The sequence below is a fragment of the Anastrepha ludens genome, chromosome 2 (genome assembly GCF_028408465.1).
Source record: "Anastrepha ludens isolate Willacy chromosome 2, idAnaLude1.1, whole genome shotgun sequence".
NCBI classification, from domain to species: Eukaryota; Metazoa; Arthropoda; class Insecta; order Diptera; family Tephritidae; genus Anastrepha; species Anastrepha ludens.
The window spans coordinates 31,988,858-32,013,592 of NC_071498.1; the positions used below are offsets into that span (position 1 = coordinate 31,988,858).

The 24,735-nt window shown below is 37.3% G+C and overlaps 2 protein-coding genes and 1 pseudogene across 2 annotated transcripts; 2 read left to right on the top strand and 1 right to left on the bottom strand.

The window, feature by feature from the left end:
• Positions 1-2,380: 2,380 nt before the first annotated feature.
• LOC128857087 (uncharacterized) lies at positions 2,381-12,284 on the bottom strand. The gene is made up of 5 exons (XM_054092661.1): positions 12,028-12,284; positions 11,623-11,830; positions 7,652-7,838; positions 3,491-3,607; positions 2,381-3,416 (listed from the first exon to the last, which is right to left on the bottom strand). The coding sequence occupies exons 1-5, from the start codon at positions 12,166-12,168 to the stop codon at positions 2,447-2,449; spliced, it is 1,623 nt and encodes a 540-aa protein (XP_053948636.1). The 5' UTR covers positions 12,169-12,284; the 3' UTR covers positions 2,381-2,446.
• Positions 10,417-10,509, top strand: LOC128856165 (small nucleolar RNA U3; annotated as a pseudogene).
• Positions 12,285-20,612: 8,328 nt separating the features above from the next.
• On the top strand, positions 20,613-24,261 carry LOC128867854 (dorsal-related immunity factor Dif-like). The gene has a single exon (XM_054109410.1). It carries the CDS (start codon positions 20,879-20,881, stop codon positions 23,663-23,665), a length of 2,787 nt encoding a protein of 928 aa, XP_053965385.1. The 5' UTR covers positions 20,613-20,878; the 3' UTR covers positions 23,666-24,261.
• Positions 24,262-24,735: the final 474 nt, after the last annotated feature.

Consider the following 24,735-nt stretch of genomic DNA (forward strand, 5'->3'; position numbering starts at 1 on the left):
GCCTCCAATCAATTTTGCGAAGTTCCACGACGATAATTCGTGTTTTAAAAGCCTGTACGTCCACCAATTTTCATCCGATTCAAGCATTTGTGAGATTAGATTATTGGGCGTTAGAAACACACCAGTTTTTTTACCAGGTCATCGTGTTCCTTAGCGAAACTTCTGCTACAAAAGGCCACTTGTTCGGCAGCCTCCTCTTCGTCCAAGCTTTCTGGGCAATAAGGACTACCAGCCAAGTCTAGGCGGCACAGATATTTTTGGAAGCAGCCGTGTGCGTTTAATAGCTGCGTCAGGAAAAAATCAACATCTCCGTGCTAATGCGCCTACCGGCCTTTTGATGACTGGTCCCATTTTGATTACCATTCAGCTATCGAGTTGGAACGTTCTGCTTGTTGGAATTCTCCTGTAGGCTTGGAACTTTGCTAGCAGTACAATCTTTTCTGTTCATTTGCCCGAATGCTTATAGGAATGTTGATAGCTATGACGCAGATTGCTATCGACGTCCTGTAGGCAACTGCGGTCCTCAACACACTTGTTCTACTGACCTGCAGTACCTTTTCAAAATTACACTTTTTGTTTGGAGAGGCGTACAGCATAATAGAGTTCGTCAGTGTATAAAGCATTTTTTTCTTACACTAACAGCTATAAGATGTTCCCTGATTGTTAGTTTCGAATCAATGTACATGCCAAGATATTTTATAGACTTCTGGGGTTCGTGGCCACCAACTGGCATTCTTCTTCCTCCTACTGATCACCACCAGTTCTGTTTATGGGTAACTAGTTGCAGACTGGTTTATTTAACCACCTTTGTATTCTTCGATATGTTTATCAATCGGTACAGGTGCGATATCGCTGGCGTTTCCCCTTATGGTTGGGTTAGAGGGCATTTCGATTTTAAGAATGCCATCGTACATAGCGTTCCAGAGGGTTGGTCCAAGAACAGATCCTTGCGGAACGCCACCTGATGCGCAGCAGCTCTTTGGGCCCTACTCGACTTGACACGTGTGAACTAGACAGCTGCAGTTTACTGACAGACGAGCAATGGAGGTCATAAAGGTCTAACTAAATATTTCCATTTTATAGTAAAAAAGTTATTCAAAAACAAAATTGAATGATTCATTTTGCACCATCTTGTACAACATGCGCAAGCTTAATTTTGCGCCACCTTTTAAATACATATACATCTACATACATATATTTTATATCAACATTTTCAATACATAAAAACCCATAAATTCTTGATAACAAAAAAGACGATAAAGTAAAACCCTTTGATATGAAATTTCAATAGGTAATAACGCTAACATGAAAGTTAAACCAGTATGCTGACGCGTAATTAAATACTAATGCCAGAAAGAATAAAAAAGCTGAAAAAGAAACAAAACATTTTTCAAACCGGCGGAATTTCAGTGCTCGTTTTCGAATTTTCCAAAAAAAAAAAAACTATGCAGGATAAAGTTCCCGGAAGGCTCTGTTGTCTCTAATTTGAGTGCATGTTTGCCCGAATTAATGAAACCCTGAGTCGAGATATCCCAAGCTCAAATTTACAATATACTTTTTTTATTCAGAGAACCTAAATCCCTTATAAACATAGCAAAATCAATGCTATGTCGAGGGCAAGAGATGTTGTGGCGGGGAAAAATAAAACTCATACTAGAAGCCCCTATAAAAGTAGGGGCGCCTAGCTTATTATCGGAATAATTCGGAGCTATTTTTCGGACCGTAAACTGAGGTTCAGAACCGAGGATTTAGAAATACAACGTAATACAATGGCAGGATAAGAAATCCTATAAGAATCCGTTTTAGGCGCACTACTACAGAACCTAATATGAGACGTTGTCCTAAGATTGGGTATGCCTCCTAGAGTCAAATCCATTGTATTCGCTGATGATATCGTGGCGGTGATGGGAGCAAAACACATCCAAGCTATTAAGAGCATCGTTAGCGAATCTGTCAATCGGATTAATGCTTGGTTGAAGTCTATGAGCCTGGAATTAGCTGAGCACGAAATCAATGCGGTTTTAATAGGCAGCAGGAAAGCAGTTGAATTTATGATGGTAAATGTTGGGACTGCAACTCTCAATGCAAAACCCGCTATTAAATACCTACATAGGAGTGATGATTGATAGTCGTTTAAACTTTGAACCTCTCCTAGAATATAATGTGAAGAAGGCATCGAGTGTGCAGGTTTGTCTGGCTCGAAAAATGCCAAACAACGGTGGTCATAGAAAAAAACTAATATAATATCCATCTATCGGCTAAGCTCTTTGCGGACTATCTACGCTTTCCGTACAATTTCTGATGATGCTTCCTCCGTCATTGCAGGACTAATCCCGGTTGACATTTTGGCAAAAGAAATACAAAGGTTATATATAAGACTATCCGAGCACTCTTTATATTTACAATATCCACTTATAAAATCGATTATATGTATTTCACTATGCCTTCACGCGTGCCCATTTTTGTGCACTTCCCACTTCTTTCCCAACGCCAAGTCGCGTGCCTGGTTCCGCAGTATTTTACCACTACCAGTTTTTGGCAGTTCATCCAGAAAGAAGACACCACAATGCAGTTGCTTATGCATCACAACCAAACGCTTGGCCACATACTCCACAATATCCTGTTCCAACAGTTTGCTACCTGGTATCTTGACTACTGCCGCAGCCGCAGCATCACCATCCACCTCATTCCATAGACCAAAAACACACACCTCCACAACATCTGGCAACTCCGCAACCACCTGCTCAATCTCATGTGGACAATATTGCATACCGTGGAATTTCAGTATATCCCTCTTTCGATCCAACACATACAAATAGTTCTCATTGTCAAAGAAGCCCAAATCGCCAGTATGGAACCAACCCTGATAGTCTTGCATGCGTTTTGTCTCATTCGGATTGCCATAATAACCATTCCAAACTTTGTTATTATGCACGAGAATCTCGCCGGTTTCATTATGGCCCAAACTGCGTCCAGCATCATCGAGTATTTTCACCCTCACACCGGGCACCAGTTTGCCGACGGAACTTGGTTTCGTGATGCCCAAGTTGGCTGAAACACCACCGCATTCGGTGAGCGCATAACCATAGGATATGTAACCGTTGGTTAGGTATTCCTGCATCTTTAGCAATGTCGGCACATAACAATTTCCACCACCAATGCTGAGGAAACGCACACTGGCCAATTTCTCTTTGGATAAAAGTGGCGACTTGATGAGTGTGGCAATGTGGCGTGGCGCCAGCGTTAGAATGGTAACCTTATACTTGTCGATGAGCTGCAGCAGATATTCTGGTGTGTAAGGTTTATCGACTATAATGCGCGTGGCACCGTGTCCACAACTGAAGAGCATGTTGAATAAACCCGTAGACCAATCGATAGTGCTGAACGAGAGCAGCACGTCCTTGCTGGAGACAAAACTGTTGAGCAAAAAGTGATCGGAGATTATTGAAATAAAATATCGAAAACGTAAATGGTTGTAGTAAGAACTTACCCATAATCGAAAAGGCAGGAAGAGTTCGAAATGCAGACGCCTTTTGGTAGACCGGTGGTGCCTGATGAGCATAATACGGCTACAGTCTGATCTCCGCCGATATTTAGAGTTTCTGGGCTGTAAAAGAGAGATTTTTTTTTCATTTTTTTAAAAGCATTAATTTGAATAATACATTTAAAGAGCTCGTCAGAGCTGTGAAGACCTCGAATTCCTACTTTAATTTTGCACGCAGAAATTGAGAATCTTTAAGGACGATTAATGTACCTGTAGATGAATGGACTTTTGTGTGGCTATTATATGGAGAAAGCCAGACTTATTAGTTATCAATAAGAACTTCTTAACTTCAAAAGAACAAAAACTTAAGAACTTTTAACATTTAAGTCAATGCGGATATCTTCCTAGACCACCAAAGAGATCTTATCCGGTATTTCGGAGCTTTCCGGTATAATGGACACTGCACTTCCACCTATAACTGTCATCACGATCCTTCCAACCTCAAGGGAAGAATGTGAGCGGGACGATATAAGACAGGGCGAGTCCATCCAGATGTACACAAATGGCTCAAAGTATATTCCGATGCTATGATCTCCTTCAGTTTTCGGCTTCCCGACTATTGTAGTGTTCTACAAACCGAACAGATGACAATAATAAAAGCGACTCTGTGACACTGGTGCGATACCTCGAGATGACATCTACAATTTCGCTTATAACTCGGCAAAATCCCTCACAAAGCAGTCCAAAATCTCTAAGGTAGACGTGCAATGTCACACATCTCTTAACGAGACAACTGAGCTATTCCACACAGAATTAATTGGGGTTATTGACCATTGCGACTCGGCATCAAATTGACTGATGAATATATATACTATGACACAAGCATAACCTTACAGCCATGTAAGCTATTTATTGTTGAGAAAATTGTAACAACAACGAACGTAAGGTGGCGTAAGGAACCCATCTACAAAATCGTTCGGCAATAGTGATTCACTCTCAACGCTAAAGCCCTAGAATCTCTGCGAAGCTAAAATAAGTATAGTCTTAGCACACTGATTTCTTTTTTAACGGGGTACCGCATAATAGGTAGACAAGCCCAGAGGATGGGGTGCAGACACATGACTTTTGCAGAAGCTGTCTAGATGAGAAAGAGGAAGAGACGATTTTGCGCCACTATCCTGCTCTATCCAGACGCAAGTTTGGTAGACATTTTTTCAAAGGGCTGGGATCTTCTAAATAAATAAATAAATAAATAAATAATTCGCGCTTACACTCTTTTTAGGAGTTTGGCCAAGCTCCTTTTCCTATTTGTGATGTGCGTCTTGATGTTGTTTCACAAAAGAAGGGACCTACAGTTTTAAGCCCACTCTGAACGGCAAATGGTTTTTATAAGGAGCTTTTTCCTGGAAGAAATACACATGGAGCTTCACCATTGCCTGCCGAGAGGCGACCGCTATTAGAAAAAACTGTTTTTATCATTTGGTGTTTCATGCACGGATATTGGACCCTGTGTACCCCCGAGTGGTAGTCACGCACCAACTCATTCGGCTATGGTGGCCGAGATCTTCTAATTGCGGTGAACATCAATAACCTTGACAAATTTCTGAACGGTTCACATTGGCTTTAAGAGACAAAAGGGAAAATTCCCTCGCGGCATCACAATGGGATATGAGCCTGAGTGTTTCTATAACTTTTCGGTTTCTTTAATCTCACTGCATGCATTTCTTACTTATGCTCCATAAAATATTTTCTCTGAGTTCACTGCTTTCACTAGTTCTGTCAAGATAATTTACTAAGGAAAGCCAAGTATTCTTCCCCTTGATCCTTCCAATACAGAAATAGAGTAATAAACTCTTTAAGAATCAGAAGATTTACCCATTCTTACTAAGTAAATTTATTTTATTTTGAAGGCTTCGTAAAAATTATTCTTTTTTTTTTTTTGGGCGCTCCGGCTGCGGCCTTCGCTGCCGCTTCCGCAAAAAAAGAAAGACGTTAAGTTTCGAATGGAATGTAATGAAAAGTGTACCCCTCAGCTGTACACGACCGCCGTCAATCTTGAAAGAAGCAACAGCTCCAGTCTCTTGCTATCGAACAACTACACCACTCAACATTTTGTCCTCACCAAAGGTTGAAGAGCCTAACATGACTTTCCACAACAGTAAAGATGAAATAGACGAATGTTAGCTTCAGCTAGTATTCTTGGTATATCTCCAAAGATATTGGAATATTTCTAGGTATTTCCGAAAGGATGGGATGGCTGCCAGAGTCAGTTGCAGAAAAACTCTTGTAAAAACTCAACTATAGGTAGGGACTGTCTTTCATTTATTCTCCTTCTCTACACTTAAAATCAATCAAACCGCTGGTAATTTGGAGCAAGAAGATGGCGCGTTTAACCTACTGGCAATAATTATCAACATCTTTGTATAAATCGGTTCCGAAAATTGTTAGTTGTTCGCAACAAAGTAATTAACTAAATTGTTCAATGGAATATTTTCCAAGATTTTCTTGGCTGCCCTTATAGAATCCAGAGCGTAGTCAGCGAAGAGAGAAGATGTTCAATACTCTCTTCAACTTCTGTCTCACACGAGTGAGGCGACATGCCACGCAATTGGGCATCAATCGCCGGTATTTACAGAGAAATTTGATAAAAGTCTTGAAAATGTTTCCATGACAAAAGTAGACAGTGTATCAACTGTTAACTCCTCCAAATGAGTGAAACCATCGCTTAAGCTGTCCTGAATCTTAAATACGAGAAATAGAACTTTTCATCGGAAATCATTATTAGCGGCGAGGCCTATTTCCATCGCTGTAGATACGTTAAAAAGTTCAATTGTCGATTTTGGGGAACCGAAACCTCACGCGAGGTCGACGAAAGCGCAAAGTTGAAACGACTACTGTGGATACCGAGATCCACCTTCAGCAACAATCTCTTTTCGTAATTGGATCAATTGGGACTAGATAATCTGTGGTTCCAACATCATGAAGTAACGGCGCACGCTGCATGAGCCATACTCGAAATTCTGAAGGCCGCATTTGCGAGTCAATCCCTGGTTTTGACAATTTTCATTCACTGCTTACGTCGCCTAATTTAAACGTTTTAGAAGTCTTTGTATAAGGTTTTTCGAAGTCACGAGTCCATGACGACAAGAGTCCAACTCTTGAGGACCTCAAAGAGAATGTCCATCAAGAATGCCAAAACCTATCACCGGAGATGGCAAGAGTTTTAGAAAATGCCATAAAGCGGGCGTCAATTCTGGTGAGGGTCTCTTGGTGGATATCATTTTGTTGTTTTAAAGCAAAGAAACCAAGTAAAAATGGGCCAAAATCATTATTAGCGGCGAGGCCTATTTCCATCGCTGTAGATACGTTAAAAAGTTCAATTGTCGATTTTGGGGAACCGAAAGCTCACGCGAGTTCGTCGAAAGCGCAAAGTTGAAACGACTACTGTGGATACCGAGATCCACCTTCAGCAACGATCTCTTTTCGTAATTGGATCAATTGGGACTAGATAATCTGTGGTTCCAACATCATGAAGTAACGGCGCACGCTGCATGAGCCATACTCGAAATTCTGAAGGCCGCATTTGCGAGTCAATCCCTGGTTTTGACAATTTTCATTCACTGCTTACGTCGCCTAATTTAAACGTTTTAGAAGTCTTTGTATAAGGTTTTTCGAAGTCACGAGTCCATGACGACAAGAGTCCAACTCTTGAGGACCTCAAAGAGAATGTTCATCAAGAATGCCAAAACCTATCACCGGAGATGGCAAGAGTTTTAGAAAATGCCATAAAGCGGGCGTCAATTCTGGTGAGGGTCTCTTGGCGGATATCATTTTGTTGTTTTAAAGCAAAGAAACCAAGTAAAAATGGTCCAAAAACAGAATCAAAATATTTGATTTATAAGAAAAATTACAGTCAACTTTTGCGCCACCTTGTATATGCTGAAGCAAAGCGATTGGTATTCCAAAAGAGTCATTATCCGAAAATATTTAGCTTTTTGTTAGCGCATCTACACAATTTTCTTATTTATGTAAAATTTTCCTAAATATATTTCTGGACCGCGACCTGTCTAATCATGCTGTGGATGCTGTAGTGCTTAGTCACCTCGTTAACAGATTTCCAGCATACAATTTTCAAAGTTCTTCACATATAATTCAATTTACACTCACACATAAAACTGTTCGCCCTTTGTGGGTTCGAGCAAATCTTCAATTCTTGGCAAATCCTTACGATGCTCCTTCAGCGTATAGACATTGGCTTTCAATATTCTGCTGATTGTGCTCAAGCGATCATAGATGCCACCATCACAGAAGATCAGACGCGGGCGCGTAATGTAGAATAGATGTTTGATGGTCGCTGAAGAGATAAATATAAATATGAAATAAATGCAAATATATATTATACACAGTGCGTCAAATAAATATAACACTAGGACTTACTGATGGGTTTTGACAATTTATTTGTTTTTTATTACATTTTAATAAGTTTTTTATGAAAATATAATTCGTTATCCTACAAAAATTAACAATTTTTCATACAAAGGAGTTATTAAAAAATAGGAATTATTAAAAAAATTTCAAATACGCAGTTTCTTAGCCCATTGAATTTTAGTCTAAATGAGAGCAAATTCCAACTGACTCGACAATCGCATTGATTTTTGATAATTTTTTTCCTGACGGTATTGCGTGGAGAAAATCATATATGAAAAAATTTCGTGTTTTCCTTATATGGAAAACCGCCAGCAAAAAAAAAAAAAAATGTCAAAAATCAATGCAACATTTGAGAGACTTAAAACTTGCACTTTTTTGTAGTGAAATTAAATTGTTTTTTGCCTCCTTTATTAATTACACCTGTCGTATGGCACTAAGTAATTCTTTCTACAGCTTCTACATTTTGGTTAAGTTTTTCTGTGAGTTTACAAGTGTAGCTTTAAATTATTCTAGTTATCAGCTGAGTTGGGGTGGTTGGTCGTTTGAGCCGCCTGGAGTTTGCCCTTTCTGCTGATGGGAGTTGTCGCATGTCAGTATTTGTATGGTTCATTAAACAGGCAATATGATTTGTGCTGCGCTTGCGGATGATTTCTGCTACTGTATCGATGTTGAGGTCGCGATGAATATCTTCGTTTGGGACGTACCAAGGTGCATTGGGTATAGTTCTAAGTATTTTTGATTGTAGTCGTTGAATAGTGTCAATGTTACTTTAACTTGCAGTTCCTAAGATTTCTATGCCGTATGCCCAGATTGGCACAATCACAGTTTTGTATTTAAGGGTTTTGTTCAGCAATGACAGTTTCGACAGTTTTGACAGCGCCTGCCAAGTAGCCAGTATAGTTGTCGGAATCTATTTTTTACCTCATTTCTTTACAACGTGATATGTTCTTTCCAGAGAAGTTTAGAATCAATAGTCATTCCAAGGTATCTTGCTTTGGTGTCTATCGGGATTTCTGAATTGTTTATTGTCAGATTCTTGTGCCCTACTTTCTTGTTAGAATAAACTACATGAATTGTCTTGCCACTATTGATTTGTATACCCCAAGCATTAAACCATGTTAGTGTTTTGTTCAAAATCTGTTGTAACTTGTTTGTTGCTGCTTCTAAGGTTTTATGAGTTGCCAATAGGACGGTGTCATCTGCAAAGGTTGCTATCATGTCGATACTTGCAGGCAAAGGAATATCAGCTGTGTACAGCACATATAGTACAGGCCCTAGTACACTGCCCTCAGGTACACCGGCTTCCATGAGTTGAATGTTCGAGTATTTGTCTCTATATTTCACATAAAAGTACATATCTGTTTGCTAAATAGATTTTCATTAACAAATAGTAGTCGAGTGGAAGATACTGTTTAAGTTTAAATATTAAACCCTTGTGCCACACGCTGTCGAAAGCTTTCGCTACATGAAGATACAAAGCAACGCATGTATTTCTTTTATCAATTTCTGACAATATTTTATTTGTTACTCTATGTACCTGTTCTGTTGTTGAATGTTTTCTACGAAATCCGAATTGATGTGAAGGAAAGAAGTTTCGCGCCTGTCGTATGGGGTCAAGTATAAGCTTCTCAAAAAGTTTGGATAATGATGGTAATAAACTAATTGGTCTGTATGAAGAAGCTTCAGAGGCATCTTTATTAGGTTTGGGTATTGCGATGATTTCAGCAACCTTCCAAGGCAGTGGAAAATACTTCATTCGTAATGCTGAGTTAAATATATTTCTTAAGTAGAGAGTGGCTTTATCAGGTAGCTCCTTAAGAATCCTTCCTGTGATTCCGTCATATCCTGGGGATTTATTTACGTCAATTTTTATCTCAATTGCTATTCGTATTTCTTTCGAAGTTATTTTCTTCATGGGTGTATTTATGTTTTTTTTGTGAGGTGAGCATGAAATTCAGAATTGTCAGCGTCTTGGTTATTGTATTGATTTGTAAATGTTTTTTTTAAATGATCAGCGAGTATTTTTGGTTTTTCTTTTGGTGTTTTTGCTCAAGAATTTTTCCTAGTCCTTAGAGAGGGTTCGTGCATAACTGCGTTGTCGATGTTTTTGCAGGCCTTCCATAGTATATAGTTTGTAGCTCTGGTAGCTCCCAGTGATGCGATATGTTATTCAAATTTTTCCGCCTTGTCCACTTTTAATATATGTTTAATTTCTTTTGTTGCTATATTCAGCCTTTTTTAATACCTGGTGAACGTGTTGATTGCCATTGTTGCCTTAGTTTTCATTTAAATTAAATGAGCTATAAAATTGCATACTTAAAATTGTTGTAAAAGTGCTTATTAAAAATATGAAAATTGTTGTATTTTGTATAAAATTGCATACTCAAAATTCTTCTAAAAATTCTGTTAAAAAAGTTTGATATTATAATGAAAATTTGTTGAGTTGCTGCATGCTTGAAATTAGTCTAGAAGTTCTTATTAAATTTTTTTTTTTAAACATTTGGAAGACTATACTTCACAGGATCATTTCTGTAGTCAGTCTTCATTTACTTTCAATGCAAAATGAAAGATTCTCACATTTGGATTTTTATATCAAACTGCATTTTCAAAAATTTTCCAAAAATTCTATTAAAAAATTTGAAATTATGATGAATATTTGTTAATTTGCTGCATACTTAAATTTTTTTGGATTTTAATATAAAACTGCGTCCTCGAAATTTTCTAAACTCTGATTGAAAAATTTCAAATTTTTCCAAAAATTGTGATTAAAAAGTTTGAAATTATTATGAAAATTTGTTGAATTTGCTGCATGCTTGAAATTTATCTAGAAGTTCTTATTAAATTTTTGTTTTAATATTTACGTTTTTATATAAAACTCCATACTCAAAATTTTTCCAAAAATTCTATCAAAAAAGTTTGAAGTTATGATGAATATTTGTTAATTTGCCTCATACTAAACATTTTTCTAAAAGTTCTTATTAAAATTTTTTGGATTTTAATATAAAACTGCGACCTCGAAATTTTTCTAAAAATTCTGACTGAAAAATTTAAAATTTTTCCGAAAATTCTGCTTAAAAGGTTTGAAATTATAATGAAAATTTGTTGAATTTGCTGCATACTCGAAATTTTTCCAAAAATTCTGATTAAAAAATATGAGAGTTTTCGAAAAGTTCTTATTAAAAACTGTCCAATTTTTTCTACAAATTTTCGCCAAGTTTGGCTTAGAATTTTTGGGTGATCGTAACTTTATTTTCACACAAAAATTATTAAAATTAAATAAAAAACAAATAAATTGGCGAAACTTGTCAGTAAGTCCCTTCGTTACTCAACGCAGTGCATGTAGAGGGTGGCGCAAAATTAATTATCGATCTATTTTTTTTAATAGCGTTTTTACTAAATAAGTGTCAAAGATAATTGACATATGATGCAATTTGCCAAAATTACAAATCTTCCGATAGGGTGATTAATTTTGCGCCACCTTGCATATGCGCTTAAATACATCCAAGCCTGTTCCGCCTTACGATTCCGAAAGCGTGCGTGGATCTCAAATTAATTATAAATATAATGTGGACTCTAATTCGCATCAAATATTTTGATTTCGCAAAAAGCGTTTCGATATCAGACGAAATTAAAAGCAAAAAAAACCGATACAAAAAACCAAACAAACGAATCGGAATGCGGAAGAGGCTTGATTGTGCACGCACACTCACACTCGTCGTGGTGCGGGCTTATTGCGTGAAAGGGTGTACAATTCAATAGGCAACCCAAAACCACTGGCAGCAGATAAGTTGTATTGCCGCCAGCTATGCCGATCACATCGTCTTGCTTGAGGCCCATCGCCTTGAAGTGCTGAGCCAAGCGAATGCCAAAACTAATCGCCTCGCCATTTGTGAGAGCTGTGCCTTCGGTATCTGACAACTAAGTACAAATAACAGACGATAAAAAATTAATGCCAATGCACATTTTGAAAGCTCAATCTACTATAACTGTATGTATGTATGTATGTATGTGTATATGTGTGTGTGTGTGCGTGTATGTGTGTTTGTATGTATAGTATGTATGCAGTATGGTTAGTATGCATTATGCACTTGATTTGCTATGCTCGCTTCCTTTACCTGGCATATATTTCCGGGATTATTGCGCATAAATGCGAAAATCACTTTGCCAATCGAACAATCCGGATCGAAGAATTTCGCAGACTTTGGACCGCTCCATATTTTGGTATATTTATCGAACTCTGTGTTGAGATTATCCATGCTTCGTTTTGTTGTTGCTTAGGCAATCAGATTTCTTTGTTATTGCGTTAGTGGGCACAGATGAGTATTACCCGGCGTAGACAAGCGTTCGCTTGCCAACTTTGCTGGCGACTGATAATCAGCTTTTTCGACTGGATGGCCAAAAAGGAATTTTTCGCTCAGGTTTATGGATAGTAAATGAAATATTGATAAGAAGGCGGCTGATTGCGGTGTATATGAGTTAACCCTTCTCTCGCCGTGTGCTAGTGTGTGTGTGTGTTATGCATCTCAGAGTACGACGTTATCACTCAAATTCTTTTACTGATAAGAATATTGGATTACAAAAAGAAAAAATGAAAAAAAAAAAATTTATAGACTACAAGCAAGCAGAAAAATGTTAGTAGTAATAAAAAATTTGTTTTCAATTTTGAAAAATATTATATAAATGAGTTGCACCAATTTGAAGCCAAGCAATAAAATTGTTTTTTTCAATTTTGAAAAAATGTGTAAATGAGTTGCATTAATTTGAAGCCAAACAAATGCTACCAATTTTATTTTATTACTTCACGAAAATACAATTTTATTTAAAGTAATACACCAAAAAGGGACTTATGGTACTTTTTCATGTTGCAATAATAACACACGTGGCATGCAGCTAATTAGCAGGGCGACACTTAGACCAGTTTTGACTACTTTTCTGCTTTTTTTTCATTCTAAAAATTTTTTTATAATAATATTGCTCATTCTGCAACAAATGTAACATCAATCAAAGTTTGAATTTTTGCACAAAATTTATAAAAAATCGCCAAATTTTTATCAAAATTTTTAATAAGAATTTTTAGAAAAGTTTCAAGTACGCATTCATTAAATTTTAATAGGCAAACTACTCACCTACCCTGTCAGAAAGCAATAATAGATTAACGAAACCAACGCAAGACTGAGCCTTGTCGAGGCCCTATGCTCCCGTATGGAGTGAACAAGGAAAAAAAAAAGATTTTAGTAGAAGAAACTAAATTTAACTCTGAAGTGCCTCAAAGGTCGCGCAGATTTTTTCCAAACAACGAATGCACGACTTTTTTTCTTATGCCCGCAAGTACTTTTTTATTTTTTGTCATACAATTTATAATTTATTTATTAATTTATTTACTTTTTTATATTTATTTCTTTAGTTAAGTTTTAAGCTTTCACTAGTTTTTCCTCGGCAACGTTCATCAATTCGCAGAATATGAGGTTAATCGGATTTTTATCATAAGCCCTCGCTAATAATTCTTCTTAACTTTTCAATGACTTTTACATCGACTTCCTTGCGAAAACTCCTTAATCGCTTTATTTGCGGCGTCTCACTCCTTAAAATTCCACTGACCCAACTATCCAAACTATTTAGTAATTGCGTATATAACATCTGTCCTTATTTATTTAAATATGGGAACTCTTATTTATTTATGCCTTGATTTTTTTTTATTTTTATTTTATTTCATAATAATTAAATACCAATTTGAAAACAAATACATATGCGTACATTTAAATCAAGGAATGTTAATGAAACATTAACATTCTCTGTTTAAATAAACAACATTATCCGCACCAGAGAATGCTCCATTAACATTCTCTGATTCTATTAACATTCTCTGCTAGCATTGCATTCCACAGTACGACGGAAAATCAATGCATTTAAAATTGCCTCGTACAGTACAGCATACATTCACAATAGCATTCATTCCGTGCTATTTGCGCACAGGGTGACCCGGAAACTGAAGAGGAATAATTACTTTTGGTGTTTGTCTCTACTAAGATATATTTTGTGGTGGTAACCTGGACTACAAGAAATTTAAATTTTTGGGCGTTGTAGAGTCGAAAAACAAATGAGAGGGTGAAAAATGTACAACAAACAACATAAAAAACAAATCAGAGAACATAAAAAGGACGAGAAGATGCAGAAAACGTGCAAGGGGTCTCATGGACAACGAATAGCGTGAATTGTTAAAAAGGAAAGCGCCCGGCGAAGACAATTTTACTGCTCCAAGCGCCACAGTGGAGAACTTCTGGAGAGAATTGAGTGCAGTGTATTCTCACTAATGTACGTGGGCTCTGCATGGGTTAAGGCTTCTGTAGACAATCAAATTGACTAATTGCCGACGGCATTTCGCAAATCATTTGAATATTTGTCTATGCTCCTTTGCAAATAGAAATTTTATGCATCAACATTTTATTACAAAGAGTAAATCACGGATTTTCTAATTTGCACAAGAAGTTTTCATATTTAAAGAAAAAAAAAAAAATTCAACAAACATAAAACACAGTTTTTATTTATTTTATAGCATGAAAGTAGGTATTCTTACATTAACGTTGCTACATATTATCTATATATTACGATCAGGAACGAAATATTTGCTTAAAATCTGATATATATATGAATATAAGAAGTACATTTCTTTGCCGGGATGAATTATTAAAATTACTGTAAGCAGTACTAGTTAGTACGGCTTAGGTTACTTTTAGAATTAACGGGAGAGGATCTGCTGACGTACCTCACCTTATGAAGTACGCTCATATTTTTCTTTTCCACAAATAATTCCAACGATCTTTCAAGAAGGTGATAATCCTCGTAAATGTCTGCTGGTTTATATGATGAAAGAAAAATGCATAAGCAACTAAATAATCTCATAATTGCGTACTTACGGCTCCAGCTATCATATGGTAAATTCCACCTAAAACGGTCCTATGCAGAAAAAATTAATTTTGTTGTTTTTAGCTAAATTCAGTCAAATAATGTCTGCCGGAGAATAATATGTATGGGAAAATCAAAAACTATATTTTTGCCTTAAGTTTAATAAGTTTGGCAACACTGTGAACTTCGCCTATACTGAAAAGTGAGTTTACATTCTTTTTACGATGTGTCTTTATTTTACATTTTCTTGTTCTTCCTTTATGACTATTGACAAAACCCCGTTATATTTGAATATAATATGCTATTGCTTCCATTCTTTCAAAGTTTCGACATGGTACATTGTAAAATAAAATTTTTATCGATTTTTTAAAACTTTAAAATTTTCGGTCACACCCGTCCCACTAAAAATTGAAAAAGTTCAATTAAATTGGTAGTGCACATTATAATCACTTGATACTTTGCAATGATAACAAAGTATGCGTAGTAAATAGTTTGGTGACATTTTACTAATTTTTTTTTCGCTTTTTGGCAATTCAGTAATATAAAATACTTGGTCACACCCGTCACATAAACGCGAAGTGCTTGTTTTGGATGGATTCGAAAACCAGAAAGCGAGAACAAAGGAAAAAACTTTTGGTAGCTTCAAATCACGTCGTTTATTGAAAAAAAAACAGTCAGCAAAATTGAGAAAATCCTGCCTCGTAGTCAATCGAAAAGAATTGCTGTTATTAAGCAACTCGCTAAAGACGTTCCATTAAATTCTATAATGCCCTCAGTAAGTACAAGAGTGAAAACTCCGATTGACGATATTGACAAAACCAAAAGCTTTTATTTACGTGATGGTATCAGTCGACATACACCTGGAATAAGAGACGTAAAATTCGTGAAAAATCCATCAACGGGCGCTAAGCAAAAAGTTCAAAAACGATACCTCAACATGACTGTGGGCGAGTGCTTTAGTTTATTTAAGGAAGAAAATCCAACAATTAAAATTGGTAAATCTCAATTTTATAATTATCGGCCGCTAAATGTGTGCCTAGTGGCGAAAACTCCCCTCACTATGTGCCTTGGCATCTATCATGAAAACATTAAGTTTATGACAGATGTTGCTCATAAAACTTTTTCACTATACCGGAGAGTCCTTCAAAAGTTTTGCAGTCAACATGCTGCAATATTCATAGTGAGAAATGTATGAGAAACGAATGCCTCTATTGTGATAATATATGGTATATGATCTGGTACCATTAAACTACAATGAAAATATGATAGTGTCGTGGAAGTATTGGACAAGTCAGGAAGGGCGTTTCCATATAATTGCTAAGGAAGCAGCTGTAGGAGAATTCTTGAAGCTTTTTCAATTAAATCTAGATCAATATAAAACACATTGGTATGTCAACAATATGCAAGCGCAATGTTTCCAAGACAGGAAAGCGATACGCAACCAAAACGAAGTGGTTCTGCAAGTAGATTTCGCTGAAAACTTTTCAATATTTTTCCAAGACGAAATACAAAGTGCACATTGGAAGCATCCACAATTGACTATTTTTACAGCATGCGCCTGGGTTAGATATCAAGACGGTATTCCCACACAATCCTACGCTATTATCAGTGATAATTTAACTCATAACAAACACAGTGTTTGGGCATTCTTAAACAAGGAGGTTGTCTGTAAAGTCGGTTTACTGACGATAGTTTAACGTGACAACGTCATAAGAAAATACTGATGGAATGGTTGCAATTTTCAAAACAAAATTTTAATTTTATTTGTTTGATAGATATTTTGTATGGATATAGAGGAGGAGGTAAATGGAATTGCAATGGAATAGGTCAAGTTACATTTACACAAACGTGAAAAATGACGAAACATTTATCAAATTCATGAAAGATATGTTCAATTTCGATTGTGCATCAGACGTTAATAAGTCAACAACACTTAGAGGCATCATCATCGATTTGACTTTCTCAAGACACATTACACTTGAAACAGTCCCTTTCATTTCCTATTTTTCCTATCATCGTTTATTCTCAACAGAGAATTGGTTCATTACTATGCACACAGGAAGAAGGCATATGCAAATACAAGTATGTGAATTTATATACAAATGCGAATATACATACATATATATGCTCACTCAAGTAGGACAGAGCCAGATGTCACGCGTTGCCGAACGCGGGGACCGATTGTGCTCTTTGTCGTTCGTTCCGCGCTCTCGCTTGCAGTTCAAGCACATTAGCTTACATTTGCTTGCGTACGGAATAGATTCGTATATTTGATATGTCCATATGATTTGTATGCATCTTTACATATAGATTTATTCTTTTTGAAAATTGCGCGAAATTGTATATGTATATGCATGTTTATATACATATATTAGTATACAACATATCTTATAAGGTATGTGGTAAATATTATATTACCATACATTTTTTCCTTCATATATAATAAAAAAATTAATAATAATAACATTAAAACAACAGGTATTATTAACAAACTTGGTTTTATTTTAAATTCTTCAAGTGAATCAAATTAATAATAATCAATAAGAAGGCATATGCAAATACAAATACGTGAATTTATATATGTACATTTGCGCATATACATACCTACATATATACGCTCACTTAAGTAGGAGAGAGCAAGATGTCGAACGTTGCCGTTCGTTTGCTTTGTTTGCTTTGTCGTTCGTTCCGCGCTTTCGCTTGCAGTTCATTCAATGCAATGAGCAAGGTAACGACAAATGAGCAAGGCAACGGCAATGAGCAAGGTAACACTAATGAGCAAGGTAACGACATATGAGCAAGGTAACACTAATGAGCAAGGTAACGACACATTTTTTCGTGCGTGCAGCCTGTTAAATCGAATTATAAGACGTTATCACGTCAAAATGATTACAAGTGACCTTTTCAGATGGTTGTGCATCTCAATTCAAAAATGGGTACAACATTTTCAACATATGTCATGCTCCTAAGGATTTGGGTTAGAAGTGACATGGAATTTTTTCGCTATAGGCCATGGTAAAGGCGCAGTAGATGGTATAGGGGCAACAGTAAAAAGAGCATTATGGACAGCAATTAAAGCTAGAGAATGTATTATGAAAACACCGCTGGACTGTTTCAAATATCTTGTTGCAAAACACAAATTGAATAAGATCAATGTGTTTTACGCATCAAAAGACGACATCGATCAGAATAGTTCTTTCTTAAACGAAAGATGGGAAAGCGTTAAAATGGTAAAGGACCTTCAAAAAATGCATGCCTTTAAAAGAGCAGATGCGGTATCTGTATATGCTTCCTATTCATATTTATCTGAATTTAAAAAAATTTTCTTCAAAAATACAGGTCTAGAGTATTGTGATGTCAATGATAGCGAATAAAAAAATTAAATGTTGTTTTATGTGTTTTTATTCATAATTGGATTCAATAAAAAGTTTTAGTTCACCAAAATTTTTAAATTTTCATACTAGGTCACACCCGTCACATAGAGTGGTCACACCCGTCCCTTTTTTTAAGCTTTTTTTTTTAAGAAAGATATGATTTTTTTAGAAAAGTAAGTATGACATACAACCAGAAAGACTTCAAACAATGTGCTCCTCCAACATTTCTATACGCATTCTTTGGGAAATTTTACAAAAACTTCAATGAAAGTAGAGGTTTGTTGAAAGCTTAAATATGTAAGGTCACACCCGTCAAAGTCTTCAAATGGCAGCTATGGTCGGAAATGATGCATTTTCAGTATGTACTTGGTATCAAACAACTTTAATATTCACATGGCAGGGATTAGTGTCCTTTAATTTAAGTAACAGTTTTAAATTCTAAAATTATAACAAAAAATGTCAGTAACACGGTCATACCCGTCACAATGGAAATGACCATATGAGACAACATCGGTCTTAACAACGACGCTGTTGGTTCTGCACTTTTCAAGCTGGATAGAGAAACGAGGCGAGTGATGGTGAACGAGGCAAAGCGAATTATCTCCTGTGATCACACACCTCGATTGATTACTGACCTCGTCACTCTTGGCTATTAACGATTTGGAAAAGTAGAGTACTTCGTCCATTTATAGCAATAACAACGTCAGCCTTGAAATCCAACAAGTGCTACTTTGGACTAAGTAGGCGATTGAGCTCCTCTCGTGCCTCTCTCGACGAAAAAAATTACATTCAAAAAGCCTTTCATGACTCCCTTGTTATTGTAAGGCGCATGAACTTGGACGATAACAACACCTGAGGCAACGGATCTTGGAGTGTACGAGGGAAAGATTCAATAATGGATTTATAAACCTTTGCGCGTTGGCGACGGTGAATATCGAGGGCGATGCAACGAAAGTTGTGTGAGATGTACGCAGGCATGACCGTAGTGCAGCGATTAGAGATTCAGCGGCTCTGCTCGCTAGGTCATTTCGTTCGAATGGACACAAATGCCCAGGCTCTGACGTTCCCACGACAGTCGGTTCTACGTTAACGGAACGACTCGGGTGCATATCCGACCAAGGGCAGTTGCTCCAGCAGCATTCCCCTAACGTTCAGGGCAAATATTTATGCGGTTACAAGCCGGTTAGGTGTGAAAGAAAAGACGGTATCCGGCATCAAAAAGTCGTTTATCATGGCACGTTAGCGTTCGCCATTCACTGTTACATCAGCAGCAGCCTCGTCTTTGCAGAAACATGAGCCGATGATTGCTTCAGCCCATGGGCCGCACCAAATAGTTGTTTTTAATGAATGTAATGGCTGTTCTTCAATGGCTTTGGGTGGCTCTTCAGCCTAAATATGGCAATTTTACTTATTGAAGTAGCCATTAAGCCAAAATGTGCCTCATCGCTGAACACCATGAGTTGGCCCCAGCGCCCGATGAACACTTTTCACGAAGCGTCGATTTTCGTAATGCAATTTAACGATTTGTAAACCTTGTTGAGACGTAAGCCTTTCAGATTCCAATTTTATAAACCAAAAACAATCAGTAAAAAATGATGGCCTTGAGTGAGCCATGAATTTCATCCTAGCTTCCTGTGATTTCTGGAAATTTTCTTTGTCATCATATGAATGTGACCCCAACTGACGCATAAATCAATGTATGAGTAGTTTAGAATACAAATAAGGATTATTATTTGCGCTATAAAGTATTGTATTTTATTTTTTATTTATTATTTTCTTTTTCCGCTTATCAGGTTGCCCTCGTTATTTGCTGCCTTTTGTTTCAGATTTTCAAATAGTAAAACATAACTGCCGGCATCTTCCACAAACAATTTTTACGATTCATACTTTTTCCTATATAAAACAGAAAGAAATACGCAATAAATACTTCTTTTAATCTTTTTTCGATTTAAAAAGTATGGTTATTCTCGTACTGAGCCTTGAACAGTTACCAACTTCATATTCGAGTTCCCGCTCAACCGAGGCACTCGAAGCAGGTAGCAGCAGTAGGGCCGCAAGTTTGAGTTTATTCTATTTATTTGGTCACTGAATTGTCAAATTTTGTTGAAGTTTCTCTGACCGCCAACCTTTGTTTATAGACTTTGGCATTCGAGAGATCAAAAGCAAAAACAAAATGCATCGCCCTTTATGACTTTGCTTTACTCGATCCATCTGTTTAATGTGGCTTGCTTTTAACACACTTTACTGAGTTCCTTCCTACCTGTTTCAACGATTTAGCGAGCATTCCTTTTCCTGCTTTGAATGCGAATAAAATAAAAGCGAAGGCAAAGTAGTGCATAGAGAAGAAAAACAAAAGCAATATCTTTGTTGTTAGTTGCTCGGAACGGCATTCTTCTTCGAGTATTTGTCAAAGAGCAGCTGTGTCTTCCGACATTGGCGATTAGAATATGCCGAGCAGTTTGAATATAAAAGAGAGAGAGAATCGTAGGATTTTAAGTAAAACTTAATGCGCTGGTATCTGCACTGGACGCACAACTATTGATTCCTGTTATAAAATTTCGTGTGTTTTATGTGCGATTTCTCTCGTTCAGTTTAATTAGAAAACTAATTTGATTCGGTGAAAATTGTGAATCTCCACATTTAAGTAACTTTAGGGGGTTTTTGAGGAACCCTTCTAATAGACATTACTATGAGTTCCAAAAAAAGAAGTGCTTCCGCTTTCATGAGCAAAAAGTCGAGTGTAAGTCCGCGACGACTACTACGCGAAACGCTAAAGCACCAAACACAGCAAAATACAAATTCTAATTGTGATCCCGGCGAACAGCAAACGCCAAATCGCAATACTAATGAGGAAATCTCAAAGCTATATGTTCGAATTGTGGAGCATCCCGCGGCCAAAGGGTTCAAATTCCGTTACAGTAGCGACAGTCAGACGTCCTCCATGTTGTTGGGCGAGAATTGGTCTCCATCAAGAGAAACCTACCCCGCCATCGAAATTCTCAACTACAAAGGGCGCGCAGTGGTAATAATCTCCTGTGTGACAGAAGATGCTCCATATAAACCTCATCCACACACTATATTAAACAAGGAGGGTTACATACACGGTGTTTGTATCTTACAGATACCACATCGTGCCGAATTCCAAAGTTTAGGTATCAAGAGTACAAAGCGGAGTGATGTTGATATGGCCCTTAAAAAACGAGAGTCTATACATGTTGATCCTTTTAAAACGGGCTTTTCGCACCGTTTGTCCCCGCATTGCATAGATTTAAACGTGGTGCGATTGTGCTTTCAAGTGTTCATTGCAGACGAGAATGGGCATTTAACGGTGCCACTGAAGCCTGCCGTTACCAAGCCAATCTATGACAAAAGGTCTCTGTTTCGTCTAGCCATACACGAAATTTGTTGCTCGGGTTCAGTGTTGGGCTGCACTGAAATTATATTGCTCTGCAATAGGGTAGTTAAAGAGGATGTTTCGGTGCGATTTTATGAAGTCCAGAATGGCGTCAGGACTTGGGAAGCTTTTGGTTCCTTTGAGATTTATGATGTACACAAACAATCTTCGATACGTTTGAGAACGCCCAGGTATCATAACATCAATATCACCAAACCAGTAACGGTATTCGTACAGCTGGTACGAGTTTCGGATGGTATTGCTAGTGATCCTGTGCAATTCACGTATAAGCCAGTCGAGCCCGAATCGAATCTAATGCTATTAAGACGTAAATGTGAACGGATTGGCCTCAATCCTCAAGTTAATATTCCGCTCAAATTAGGGAATGCACCAAGCGGAGTATCATTTCCACTTTTTAATTTCAATAACTCTCAGCTTACTCCACCTGCAGAAGTCGTGTCACCGTCAAATACATCGTCATCCTCACCCTCAGCCCCATCCTCACCTTCATCCTCATCCTCAACTTTATACTTACCTTCGTCTTCACCCTCACCCTCACTCCACACAATGGTTACGGGCAGAAATACATCATCGATTCCCGCCTTCATCGCGGCAAGAGGTGGTGGTGATCCACCAGAAACTAAACAAGTTCCTATAGCAGCGAATAGACCTAATGCAAATGGGATGGCTGGAGCTTGCCAGCAGCTTCAGCAACAACAGCTACATCACCAAATAAAGCCGCAATATTTAGAGCTCCAGGAGTTTCAACAGTCAATACCGCCACAGGCTATGCCAAACGGGCAACAACACTATCAGCAGCCGCAGCCACAGCAGCAAACAATGCTGCAATATTTATCACCGCAGGAGTCTCAACATGCTCCGGCTCAAAATATGCCAATCGTACAACAACACTATTTGCAGCCGCGGCCACAGCCACAGCTACAACAGCAGCAGCACCAAACAAAGCAGCAATATTTCGCACTCTCGAATACTCAACAGGCAACACCGCCCCAAAATATGCCAATTGTACAACAATACTATCAGCAGTCGCGGCCACAGCCGCAGCTACAAAAGCAGAATCAACGCGAAAAGTCGCAATATTTCGCACTCCGGGAGGCTCAACAGATAACACCGCCTCAAAATATACTTGACGAACAACAACACTATCGGAAGCCGCAGCCACAGCCACAGCCGCAGCTGCAACAGCAACAGCACCAAACAAAGCTGCAATATTTCGCACTCTCAAACACTCAACAGGCAACACCGCCTCAAAATATGCCAATCGTACAACAGCACTATCAGCAGCCGCGGCCTCAGCCGCAGTTTCAACTGCAGCAACACCAAACAAGGCTTCAGTACTTAGAAGTATCGGAGACTCAAAAGGCAACACCGCCTCAAAATATGCCAACCGAGCAACAACACTATCGAAGGCCGAATCCACAGCCGCAACTACAACAGCAGCAACAACAAACAAGGCTTCAATACTTAGCCCTCCAGGAGACTCAACAGCCGCCGCCTCAAAATATGCCAATCGTACAACAACACTATCAGCAACCGCAGCCACAGAACCAAACTCAACCCAATGCCACTAACAGCACAAATAAGACCAGTTGGGAGCAACAATTCGCCAAAGTTGTTTTGTTTGCAGCATCAGCGCTAAGCAATCTTAACGGTAACAGCACTGAGTCCAATATGCGAAATTTTTTGGCGGCCACTGCGTCAGGTATAACTCAGCATGAGCAACAACAGCAACAGCCACAACACCATGAGCAGCATTTGTCGTCGACTCAACAACAACAATATCAGCCATTGAAAACAGAACCGCAATGGGAGTCTCAATCGCAAATGTTGCAGCAACAACTCATTAATAACGAAGTGCTAATAAAAACCCCCGCAGATGTGGGTAGTTTTGATTTTGTTGGAGATGACGATGAAGACGAAACTATTACCACCCTTTTGAACATAGATAGTAATGAGTTGATCCACGAAAGCCGTGTGGAAGAAGCGATTTTACAACTCTCAAACGATGAATTAGAGCTTTCTGCAAGTATAAATAAATCGGACAATTTTGTGTTTTTCTAAAACTGGAGTGCAATCTACCAAATTTTATACACACATTGGAGATTGTCTATGGAAAAACCAAAAATAGAAATATTAAAAAACAAAAAAATGTATGAAAAAAAATTAGAAAAACAGTAAATTTAAAAAAATAAAATTGAATGAAAAATAATTTTTAATTTAAAAAAATACAAAAAAAAAAAAATTTAAAGAAAAACATTTTTTAAATAACAAAAAATTAAAAAAAATTAAATAAAAATAAAAAGACAATTTTTAAATAAACAAAAAGTAAAAAGAAAATTAGAATAAAAGAGAAAATTAAAAAAAAAAAATATTTTTTTTTTAAATCAAATTAAAAAAAGAACAATTTTAAATAAAAAAATTAAAAGGAAACAAAATTTTAAGCCTTCGTAGGCCATCGATTATCTTTGCTTTTAAAATAACACTGTGTAGTCCTTTCTAAAAACATTTAAAACAACAACACATAATCAATAACAGGATAGCGGACCACCATCAAGTAAAGAATATGAACCCAAAATCGTATTCATTTCGTTAAAATCATCCTTTGTACAAATGTCATAAAAATTTTCACTTCTTTTAATAAAACTATTTCGTTTATATACATTTCAAATTTTCATTTTTATGTATCTCAAACACCCTGATACCAGCATTAATATACGTACTTAGTTTTGTTGCAATATGGATCTTAACTTGTAGGTGTACTTAAAAAAAAAACGAAATAAGGCAAGCAGGAAGCTCACCAGTATTTTCGACAGAAATAACAACTATGAAGAAAATTTGTCGAATTACCTAGATTAGGTTAGGTTATTTGGCTACCAAAGAGTGCCCACTTGGACAATAAACACGCAATGGAAAGAGAGAAGAAGCAGGTAATTGGTGAGTAGGGCGAATGAGGGTTGAAAGCTTATGAAAACGTCCGATTGATGACTATTTACAGTGGGTCATATCAAAACCTGCTATATTCGTGGGTGTAATGCAAAAGTTATGGCCAAGATGCGGAAATCTTAGCCCGGCGAAGGTGCTGCGATGATTCCACCTCATCCTCTAGACAGCTGCTGCTAATGTCAAGTCCA